Below are 12,484 nucleotides of genomic sequence, written 5' to 3'. Positions count from 1 at the left end.
ACAAGTACTATCATGTGCAGAAAAGTTTCGGATTTTTTTAATGTAACATTATTATTTTTAAATATGATACAGTTCATTCAGAATTTGAAATTTGACAAATTCATCTTTCATAAAAAAAATAACAATGAGTGACACTTGTGTATAGTTGATCTGCGAAGTCTTAACTGAGGAGTTGTTTCAGCTTCCTGCTTTTTGGTGCCTGTGACATTTGTGGATTGCACAAATCTTGACACAAACTGAATGATCTAGATGGAGAGTAGACTGGTATGGGGGTACAAAACAACTGTTTTTGTTGAGGAGCTGTTTTAGCTTTCTACTCTTCCATGCCTGTTATGTGAGATCTGCTACAGCTACGGGGGGATTACGGGCCACTGCAAATGTGGAGGTTTACAATTGGAATTAGGCTAGGAAGGGGCCCACCACCTAAGATCACTTGATCGCAGTGTCTATTAAATTTGTAAATGTTCATTAAATCTGTAAAAAAAATGTTCAAAATGATCAGGTATATAAAAAATATTTTTTTGGATAATTCGTGAGTTTAGTTTTTTTCATGAAATTAAAAAATAGCAAATTTAGGAAAATGCAAATATTGATCAATAGAAATGTTATGAGCAAATAAAAGTGCATCTGTAATTCTGTATGCAATCTTTACAACCAAACACAACGAATGTCCATTAGCTTTTACATGCGCCCAACCATAAAAGTTCCGGTCCTAAATTTTGCCCACCCAGACAAGTTTTCTATGCCTCCCACTCATCACTTTGTCGCTGGCTCCTCCGCAACCTATGTCTGCGCTACCTCATTCGGCAAGTGGTTCAACATCTTTTCAAGGACGGCTTGCACGACCTTTGGCACATTGAGATCCAACTCGTCCATCTTGATGGCCAACATTTTTGGTTTCCTCTGAAGCGCTCGCGGCTCAACCCTCCTCTCTTCGAGTTTGGTTTTCTTTTCTTTGAGCTTTGACTTTTGATTTCCGATGTTGATCTTTTTCTCCCTCGCCGCCATGAAGATGTCAAATCTTTCCTTTTTCTTTTCCTCCTTGATGTCATGGCGATTGACACATGCCTCCTTCTTATTGTCCATGAAGCCCTCGAGCTTCTATGCCATCTTGTCCACCGCCCCTTCTCGTAAACCTCCCCTGACATTGCCTCTAGGCTCTAGTCTGCGGAAATTTGGAATCCGAACGCGTCCGCAAATGTTTGTGCCACCATGCTCGACGGCAAAAAGGATCCGAACGCGCCGGCCATAACGTTTGCGGGGGTTTTAAGGCACGAGATACCCTAGGTATTCAGTGGTCATAGGGGACAGCGAGATGAGATCACCTTAATCTGACTTGCACACTTACAACCTTACGTTGATTAACGTTCACAAATAAGTATAGAAATTACCCACATATACATGCATGTACGCTTGTAGGTTATCACATTATTATTCAAGTAAATTCTGCCTCGTAGACGGCCGGGAAAACAATAAACGACGCTGACACATTAAGGGATTCATGCATATCCCAGTGATTACACACTTGAAAGCTGAAACTTGAACGTGAACATCGATATCGTCACGAGCTGGTGCTGAACGATCGAATGACGCCATGCATGCATGCTTTTTTCTGCAGTTTAGAAGTCCAGGTCGGACCATCTGATGTTGACCTCACCTTGGCTTGTGTCAAGATTGAGGCTCTTCCAGATATGGGATGAGGCGCCCACCTCGTTGTCGCAGCCGGCGCACTCGTCGACCACCTTGACGTTTATGCCAATATTGAACGAGTCGACGATGCGGATGTACCTGCCGCACCGTGCCCCGCCGGCGTACCACTCCGAGGACAGCGACACCACGAACTCGTCGTCGCTGTGGAACTGGCCGTCGCACGACGCCGGCCCGCCGCCCCCCTCTCCCTGCTGGAAGCCGTTCACCGTCATCACCGCCGGGACGTTCTGTCGAAGCTCGAACTTACTTTCCGCGGGGTGCCTGGAAACGGCGCATGACACCTGCAGGAAAACTACTAGAACAACGCAGGAAATCACAGCGGCGTTGGTGGTGCTCGCCATGGTAGATATGTGGTGGTGCTTTCGTTTATCAGGTAGCTAGCCTGCCGTGTGCTCTTTGCTTTCTCAAGGCTGTTGGTTCGAGCTAGCTTATATAGGCTCCTGCGGCAGCCTGCAGACAAAGCGAGGGACGTACGTTCTTACGCATGTGCATGCCGCCCTCGTGTGTCTCGTCGAAGAATATTGTCCAAAGACTGCAGACAAAGCAGTGCTTCTCTCCCAATGTCACCAATTCTTTCGACCGGTAATTATTTTCCAACACAGCTACAACTACAACAACCCAATTTTGCAGCTGTATTGGTAAACGGTAAGCCAAAGTTTATCTCATGTTTTGATTCCGCTTTCTTGTTTTGCACTACAGCACGCACAACTGGAATCGCCCTTTTCACCGAGTAAGCACTCATCAAATCGTTTGCGGAGTGTTTTAAACACTCAGCAAACTCTCAGTTGGATTGACCATATTTTTAGTAGGTGTGACTATTGCTCAGGCAACTTGAGAATAGTTATTTCAGCCAGTACTCTTAAATGTTGGGTTCTTGGGAGCTCTCGGGTGCTCCACCCTCTATATGAATATTAAATTCAAAAAATACCAGAAAATTCTCATGAAAACCTGAAATTTTGGGGTATCAAACCTTGGCGCCCATTGTACTCCCATGTTTAGTTTCGTCAAAAAATGTTCACTCTTGTTTCCAATTCGTTAGACTGAACTTGCTTTTATCGGGTGTGACTATTGGTCTACTCCTGTTATAATTTTCTTTTAACACAGTACATATGCCTGCTGTACTTGCAGACACAGATGCGCTGTCCAAAAAGTTGGCACTTTTTTCCAATAGCAACTTGGAACTGGTTCCTTCATACTCAACACTCACAGACGTCGGATTTGACTATCCAAATGAAATCTTCTAATAGTTGATTTAAAACTAATTGTTTATCGCTTGACTTAAAAATGGGAATGATCAATTTTTTAAGCATGTCACCTCATCATACAGTTAAGAATTGGATAAAGCACACCTTAACATGTAAATCATGCATGGAAAAATATTTTCCATTGAATTATTCTGAGTATATAAAACCGAATATTGTTACAACTATATGTAATCAATTATTAGAAGTCATATGTATTTTAAACTTTGCTTCTCTTGTTATTAACCCAAAGTTTCATCGACCAATGCCCGCTTCAATGTGTGAGGTATCTCTAGTTTCAGAAGTAGCTGGTAACTGAGAAACAACACGAATCATTTTATTTAGAGTGATTGACAAAAACCTACCACAATTGGGGTCGGCGTCCCACAGAACTACCACTTTGAAAATTTTGACGGAAAACTACCGAAAATTTCTTAATCTGTCCCTAAAAACTATCAGTTTCAGTTGATGATCGTTTTAGACGATTTAAACAGAAAACTGACAGGACTGGCCCACCCGTCAAGGCTGATGTGGCTGAAAAGTCAATGCCAGGGGAGACTCGCCAGGAGTGGAGGCAACTGAGGCCACTGGCAAGGTGCGGCGGCAGCTGTGGCCACGCATGGCGACCGGCGTGGCAGCCGCGGCCACACACGGCGACGAGCAGCAGTAGAGGCCACGTACAGGTCGTCGTTGCAGCCGTCGCCTCCCACCGCCGCAGCCGTCACCTCCCACCTCCCGCCCCCACCCGCGCAGCAGATCGACGTCGCCGGACTCATCCTCCCGTCTCGCCGCCTGACCCATCCCCCCGTCTAGCCCCCTACAGATAGCCTAGGGCCGGCCCCAGTCTCGCCCGGCAGCAAGGGCTCTCTGCGATGGTGGTTCTGATTCCGGGGGAGGGAGAACTGGCCTTCGGCGGCAGCCAGGACGACGACGACACGGAGGACGCCTCGCCAGGCAGCAAGGAGCTGGCGGCCATGGTGGAGGCGGCGACTGCGGCGAGCGTGGAGCTGGACGCAGCCGCTGACTAGGCTCAGCCGTACGGGGACGACCGAATGCCCTGCGCACCGGCTCGTGTTCGTGCAGGAGTCACCCCGTGTGCCCGGGAAGAAGGCGCCCGAGGAGTTTGTGGCCGCCGTCTCGCGCCTTCTCCGGCGCTGCCTCCGTCTTCCTCGACTCCGGCAGCCTCTAGACGCGCGACATGGACCACACCAGTGCACATGAGGTGTTTGTTAAAATGTGTGTGTGTGTGAGAGAGAGAGAGAGGAAGAAGAAGAAGAAGGTTCAGCCACTTCAGCCCTGACGGCTGGGTCCAGCTTGTCATAAACGTGTTTAGATCGTCTAAAACAGTCATCAACTGAAAGCGGTAGTTTTTAGGGACAGATTAAAAAAATTCGGTAGTTTTCGGTTAAAATTTTCAAAGTGGTAGTTCTATGAGACGCCGACCCCCAATTGTGGTAGTTTTTTGTCAATCACTCTTTTATTTAAGGTTAAACATTGCCATACAGTACATATGCGCCACATGTGTCATTTATGGTTGTGTGACAAGCACACATGCTAGCTATATCCAATTTCAGGGTCCATAATGAAGGGATTGAAACGTCAATTGAAAAATGATTATTTCTTGCTTCCACTAGAGATTGCAAATCCGAGTTTTATATTTGTCTTCATAAATGGGGAAGTACTATTTTACAATACTATGCATCATAGATGTAATATTATACACTAGTATTATATGCATAGTATCATAAGCATGATACTAACGTATGATACTCCCCACTATGATACACCACGCAAAGAGGCTAGCCATCCAATTATTGCGGCGTACCTGCACGCTGGAGTACGGAGTACACACACAGCATCAAGCGTTGCACGTGGGCGCGCACTCGTCGACCTCGTCGGCGCACCCACTGCATATGGGCTGGTCGCAGCACTTCCATAGCCGCCTCCCCGGGCCATGGCTGCTGCTCCTTGGACCTCCTCCTCTGCACCTGCACCACCACGCAGTAAGTACGTACGTTCGTCAGTTCTTCGTGGTTGCATTGACCCTCTTGCAGTCGCCCTTCTATTGTGTCGCCCTATCGGCTCATAGCGAGCGTGGCACGTGGTCCCTACTGTTGCCCCGTCGTTCTCCCCACAGCTGCAACAACCCCGCGAGCTGCCGCTGCGTTGTCTTTTTGGATCGTAGTGCCGTGGCCCGCAGTCCACGGTTGCCCTGAGGTCATCCGCTCCAGGCTGTCCTCATGGATGCACTGGTCCTTGCATTGTTGCTACGTCGCCCAATCTGGCAGTAGCGAGCGTGGCACGTGGTCCCTGCCGCCTCCCTGAGGTCTTCCGCGCCGTCGCCCCGACCCGCGCATTGTCGTTGTGTCGCCTCTTCGGGCCGTAGCACCACCGCACGCGGTCCACTTCGTCATCCATGCGCGTCGAGTTCTGCGTGCTATGCGCCGTGCCGCCTTTAATTCTAGGCGCGGGAACGTCACCGTCCGCGCTGGTCGCGTCACGCTGTCCGGTTCTCCCTCGCCTATTTCGACCACCACCGTCGCGCTCCTAACCTAGCCGCTGCCGCCTCATCCTGAGGCCGCCGCCGCTGCCGCTCTTCTTCCTGGTCCATGGCGGCTACCTCGACACCGGCCACCCCGACTCAACATCCACCACGGCGTCCCTCGCATGGCTACCTCGACCACGGCTACACCACCCTACGCTCTCGGCTACCTCCACATCGGCACAAAGGGCTACCGCCTTGCTTGAGCAACGTCGTCGGTTTTCGCTCCAGCCATGACTTCCGCGATGCATCGATCGTTCGACTGTGGGAGGAAGTTCATCGGCTTACCTTCGAATTATTCTTCAGTCTCACCGTGTGCGCCGCTACCTTGTGACTGCAGGGAGGTGTTGTGTATCGTGATTAGATTGGAAGCATAAACTAGACTAGAAAGTATTCTAGCTTGTCTTATACTCCACGAAAATCATGTTGGCCACGTAGGTCAAGCAATAAACACCAATATCCCTCGCTATTCCTCTTAGAACGACGACCTGGAAGCAAACAAGGCGACGCTGGAAGTGTCCAGCTATCCAGATCTCCCAAGAGTTCTGGTGACCGATGATCACGCAAGGATAGACCAGTGTTTAACAACAAGAACACATCAAATAAGTGGATGTTGGTTAAGACGTGCAGATTACTTTAGTTAGGTATCACCTTCCAGAAGCGATAATTTTCCCGAGGTGATCCGCCGAAAGCACAGACACATGTCTTTTATGGGAGTGACTACTGATCAGTCGACTGACTTTGTGATGTGGATCAGTCACTTTTTTTCTCTGCATGCAGTGTGTGATGTGGTGTGTTGTGTGCAGTGTGCGTGCGCGCGTGAGCTAGCTCGGCCGCCTCCATGCGTGAGCTAGCTAGCTCCGGTTGGCCGCGTCCATGCGTGAGCTAGCTAGCTAGCAGCTCCGGCTGGCCATGGTTAGTGGCATGGTACTGCATTGCATAAAAGAAGAAAGGAAATGTAAAACCGTATGAAGCAAAGAATGACAGAAAATTACACATGATTGACATAGAAACTGCATTGTTTCATAATATGAAAAATAAGCATATAATGGTGCAATTTTTACAGTGGTAAGAATCACACAAATTGCATAAAAATTAAGTGAGTATAAATCATGTTATGCGGGCTATTATTCAATAGTCGCCTATGTTTTTGGACAATCATTCAAATCATCTCCACCACTATCCACCACCCGATCTATATCAAAAGGCCCAGCCTCTTTCTTTCTGGTAGACTTTTTCTTCCCCTTATACTAATAATAAGAAAATAGAACTAAACAGAAAAAATGAAGTTTTCTAGGGAAGAATGAATTAGTGGCATTACCCTTTTAGAAAAAAAAACAAGCAATGACAATATTTATTAAAAAAATTGCACTATTTTATACTCCCTCTGTCCCAAAATTCTTGTCTTGGATTTGTCTAAATACGGATGTATCAAGTCACATTTTAGTATTACATACATCCATATCTAGACTAATCTAAGACAAGAATTTTGTGATGGAGGACTAATATTCAAGAATAAGCATATAATGGTGGATTTTTCACCAAAAGATAAGAATGAATAAATTAATTGCACTGGTAGTGTGCTTAAAGAAGAAAGAAAATGAAAGAAAAGAAAAATAATCAAAATAATAATATATGAAGTTAGGGTTCAATTAATCTAAAGCAAAACAAAATTAAAGAAGCATTTTGTTTTACTTTTACTAAAGTAAAAGTAAAACAAAATTAAAATAATTATTTTCTAACAAAAAATGAATTAGAAGCATGTTGGTATTACCATTTAAGAAGAAATAAAATAATGAAACAAAACAAATACTAACAAAATTTGAACACAGTTTACACAGAAATGTGACTTTTATAGTACACAACAATAAGCATATAACATTGGAAATTTTGTAAGAAAAAAAGTTTCCTCGGGATAAATGAATTAGTGGCATTGTTATTACCCTCAAAGAGAAAGAAAATGAAATAAAAATAAAAATGAAAAGCATAGTAATGAATTTTTGTAAGAAAGAATTAATAAGTGGCATCGGTATTATCCTTTAAGAAGAAATAAATGTAAACAATGAAAACATTTGCACACAATTTAAACGGAAATTGCGCATTCTATAATATGCAGGAACTAACATACAATATGCATGAATAAATAAAATCAAAATAATGAAGTTTTTTCATAAAGAATGAATTTGTAGCATTGGTAATAAAGAAAATGAAAAATATAAAACAAAAAATGACAAAATTTGCACCTGTTCTATATAGAAATTGCGCTTTTCTATAATATGCAACAATAATCATATAAAAGTGGAAATTTTGCAAAAAAAAAATGCCCTAAGAACGAATGAATCAGTGGCACTTGTTTTACACTTAACAAGAAAGAAAATTAAATAAAACCAAAATGAAATTAAAATAATAAAGTTTTCGAATAAGGAATAAATTAGTGGCAATAGTAATACCCATGAATAAGAATGAAAATTAAATAAAACAAAAGAAATGAGATAAAACTAAAACAAAATCAAAATCGTAAAGTTTTCTAAGAAAGAATGAATTGGTGGCAATGGTATTACCCTTTAAGGAGAAGAAATAAAAACTAAAACTAAATCAACACTGAAACAGAAATAAAAACTAAAATAATATTTTTCTAAGAAAGAATTAATTGGTGGCGCTAGGTATTACACTTCAAGAAGAAAGATAATGAAAAACTAAAACAAATAATGACATAATTGCACATAATTTGTAAAGAATTTACTTTTTCATAATATGCAAGCACAAGCATATAATAGTGAAAGTTTCGTAAAAAAATGAAGTACTAAGGAAGAATGAATTAGTGGCATTGGTATTACCCTTAATATGGCATAAAATATAAAGGAAATTAAAACAAACGGTTAAAAAATTGGCACACAATTCATAGAAACATAAACTTTTCCATAATTCAAAAATATATAAATATACATAATAGTGTAAATTCCACACCCCCAATATAATTTACAGACATATTACATGGTACATACATATACACATGCAAATTTACACATACACATAAAAAACCAACTCAAGACAAAGAAACAGAAATAAACACACATAACAAGAAAAAGAAAAATAGCATGAACAGATTTTCTTTAGACGACTGTCAAAAACTAGCAAAAGCACCATAATATTTGTCTTTAAATTTGAACAAATACTCCGGACATACACGTCCATTAATACTCTCGGCCGCCCAGGCTCCCGTCATCTGTCTAGTGATTAATATACTCACGGTAATTAAGCAAGCTTGCATCCATCGACTGTACTGCTGTAGCATGCACACTGTAGCGCTCATTAATTACGTGGATGAATCGGTGGGAAAAGAAATCAATTGACCATAACTATTATTTTCAGGCGACTGAAAAGTAGCTAAAGTGGTTTTTTATCCACACGTACTGAATCAGTAATTCGACATCACTCCGTCGCCAAGGGAGCATACTACGAGAGAACTAGGAACAGGAGAAACCTTCTGGCTAGAGAGAGAGAGTTGTTAGTGTTGGATTTGGCCGACGCTCGTGGTTCTTGGTGTGCCAGGTACGATCCTTCCAATCTACGTCGGTGGTGATGGTTGATGTTCTGGTCCGCGCTGGCTCTTTGAGGTATTAACAACTACTCCCTCCGTCTTAAAATAAGTGTCTTGAGCTTAATATAAATTTGTACTAGAACTAGTACAAAGTTGAGACACTTATTTTGAAGTGAGGGAGTACTTCCTAATTACCAACAAAAGGGAAGTTTGTCTGGCTCCCGTGAGCGAGGGAGCTAGAGGAAGAAGTGGTCGCTGTGTACTGTTGCATTGAGTGAGTTACAGAAGAGATACACATATAGGGCTGTTAGACTAAGTATATATTAGATATACGTGTTGTAACATAACCTGTATTTATACGGTTCTCTCTTATAAATATATGACAGCCATACCCACCAAGGGTATCGAGCATTAATATTGTTCCAAACCCTAATTTGTCTAACATGGTATCAAACGACGCGTTCGATTCGTGCCCTGCTTCCGCCTCCTCTGCTGCCGCTGCCACCGCCGCATCGGCCTCCTCCGCCGCCCCGCCTCCCTCGACCCTGGAAACGGACTCGCCCTTCATGGCGTCCACACCGCCCGCCTGGGCCCGGCAGGCGGCTTCGGACTCGCGCCCGACGGCGCCTTCTCGATCTCCCACGCCCGATCTATCTGCATCGGCTCGATCTCCCGCGCCCTCCTACGGCGCCCAGATCGTCGCCCCGGTGCACTACGGCGCCGCCCCAGGTCCATCCCGTGATGCGCCGCCGGCTGCTGGTCTCTACGGTGCTGCCCCGGGTCAATCTCGTGATGCGCCGCCGGCTGCTGGCCTCTACGGCGCTCCCGCTCAGCAACCCTACGGCGCTCCCATTCAGCAAAAATACGACGCTCCGGGCTTCTACGGTGCTCCTGTCCAGCAGCCCTACGGCGGGGTATACCCCGTGCCGTACGTCGCGCAGTCCTCTACGCCATATGCGCTTTCTCCCGTGGTATCCAGTGAGGCACCATATGGCGCGCCCTACGCAGCTCCTGGGTCCCACGTCATGCCACCTCTGCAGCCCTACGGCGTGCCTCCTCTGCAGCCCTACGGTCATCACCAACACTCCCGTGCGCCTCCGTCGGCCGATGCACTGATTCCATACAGTGCTTCTCCAACATATGACTCGCAGCTTCCCGCATCAGTGTCTAAACCAGGACCGTTCCACTTTGCTCATCTAGTGACAGTGAAGCTCTCTGCTGATAACTACCTCCTGTGGCGCGCTCAGGTGTTGCCGTTGATGCTTAGTCACTACCTTGAGGGGTATGTCGATGGTACGCTGTTGGGTCCTCCGGCCATGGTTCCGGTGCCCTCAGCTGGTGGTGGTTCTGTCATGGTGTCCAACCCTGCTCATCATCGGTGGATCGCTCAGGATCAGGCTATTCTGAGTGCCATTCAGTCCTCGCTCACTCCCTCCGTCGCCAGCATGGTGGTATTTGCCACGACGTAGAGGGACGCATGGGCCACGCTTGACTCCAGCTTCTCCTCACAGTCGCTGGCTCGTTCTTCTACCATCCGTAATCAGCTGGGTAAGGTCAAGAAAAATGATCTCTCCGTCACGACCTTCTTCAACAAGGTCAAAACCTTGGCTGATACACTGTCATCCATTCGGAAGCCTCTCCGTGATGAGGAGTTCACTTCATTCATCCTCAATGGGCTTGACGAGGACTATGATTCTCTTGTTGAAAACATCAACGGACGTGACACGCCGATGCCGCCTCGCGATCTCTACGCACGCCTCCTCAACACCGAACAGCGGCTCGCTGCTCGCCGCTCCATTGGCGTCTACACGGAGGGTCCGTCTGCGAACGCTGCTCTCCGCGGAGGTGCTCGCGGTGCCATGCAGAAAGCACCACCGTCCTCGGGCAGCCAGCCCCGTCCGCCCGCTCCACCTCCTCCGACGTCTGGCCGCAAGCGGCTCCACTACGAGGCATGTGGTGGTGGGGTTGAGTGTAAACTCTGCGGTATTGAGGGGCACTTGGCGTCTCGCTGCCATCGTCGCTTTAAACGAGATTTTCTTGGCATTGGGAACAATGGGAAGGGCAATGAGAAGCAAGCTGCTCTTGCTACACAGGATCCCGGGTTCACTCCATCATATATGTGGATCCTGCCCGGTACATGGACACGGGCGCCACAAACCATTTGACGAGCCAGCTTGACAAGCTGGCCACTCGCCAGCCCTACATCGGTCATGATCAAGTACGCACTGCAAATGGATCAGGTATGCCCATCTCACATGTTGGTCAGGCATCTCTTCTTTCACGTACCACTAAAACCTTGCGTCTGCTTGATGTCCTTCATGTTCCTTCAGCAACTAGTTTACTCTCAGTTCCTAAATTAACTCGTGACAACAATGTGTTTGTTGAGTTTCACCCTTTTCATTTTTTTGTTAAGGACCGGGACACGAGGGACGTTCTTCTTAGTGGTCGAGCTCGTGACGGCTTATACGCGCTTGATGTGCCATGAGTCTCTCAAGTTTTCAGTAGTGTTCGGGTGTCATCGTCGCAGTGGCATTCTCGCCTTGGCCACCCTGCCACTCCCATTGTGCGCCATGTCCTTCATGGTCATCGTCTTCCTGTTGAGTCGAGTAATAAGGAGTTTCTAGTGTGTGATGCTTGTCAACAAGGCAAAAGTCATCAGTTGCCTTTTTCTGTATTGAGTCGTGTTGTCACGGCTCCTCTTGAACTTGTGTTTTCAGATGTGTGGGGCTATGCCCAAACTTCTGTCAGTGGTCACAACTATTATGTCAGTTTCATCGATGCTTTCAGTCGCTTTACTTGGATTTATCTTATTAAGCGCAAATCTGATGTGTTTCTTGTCTTGATGCAATTTCAAGCACATGTTGAGCGATTGCTTAAGCACAAAATCATCCATGTCCAGTCAGACTGGGGGGTGAGTATCGTAACCTCAACACCTTCTTTTAGAAGCTTGGCATCTCACACCATGTGTCTTGTCCTCATACACACCAGCAGAACGGTGCAGCTGAGCGCAAGCACCGTCACATAGTTGAAACTGGTCTAACACTTCTTGCACATGCCTCTGTCCCGTTTCGGTTTTGGAGTGATGCTTTTGTTACTGCATGTTTTTTGATAAACAGGATTCCCACACGACTTCTTCACATGAAGTCTCCGCTAGAAGTGTTGCTCAATGAAACTCCAGATTACTCCCTCCTCAAAGTGTTCAGTTGTGCTTGTTGGCCACATCTTCGTTCGTACAATAAGCATAAACTTGAGTATCGATCCAAACAATGTGTGTTCCTTGGATACAGTCCTCTCCACAAAGGTTACAAATGTCTTCACATTCTGACGAATCGTGTTTACATTTCTCGTGATGTTGTGTTCGACGAGACTGTCTTCCTGTTTTCCACACTCACATCACGCATTGATACTCCCGTCACTGAGTTGCACTATTTTCCAGTTTTGCCTGATCAA

General features: G+C 45.8%; 1 protein-coding gene across 1 annotated transcript; it reads right to left on the bottom strand.

The window, feature by feature from the left end:
* Positions 1–1,619: 1,619 nt before the first annotated feature.
* On the bottom strand, positions 1,620–2,051 carry LOC123064461 (putative ripening-related protein 7). The gene has a single exon (XM_044487940.1). The coding sequence runs from the start codon at positions 2,049–2,051 to the stop codon at positions 1,620–1,622; it is 432 nt and encodes a 143-aa protein (XP_044343875.1).
* Positions 2,052–12,484: the final 10,433 nt, after the last annotated feature.

The sequence above is a fragment of the Triticum aestivum genome, chromosome 3B, assembly GCF_018294505.1.
Source record: "Triticum aestivum cultivar Chinese Spring chromosome 3B, IWGSC CS RefSeq v2.1, whole genome shotgun sequence".
Classification (NCBI taxonomy): domain Eukaryota; kingdom Viridiplantae; phylum Streptophyta; class Magnoliopsida; order Poales; family Poaceae; genus Triticum; species Triticum aestivum.
The sequence above is the reverse complement of the archived record's forward strand: the minus strand, read 5'-3'. Positions and strand labels throughout refer to the sequence as shown.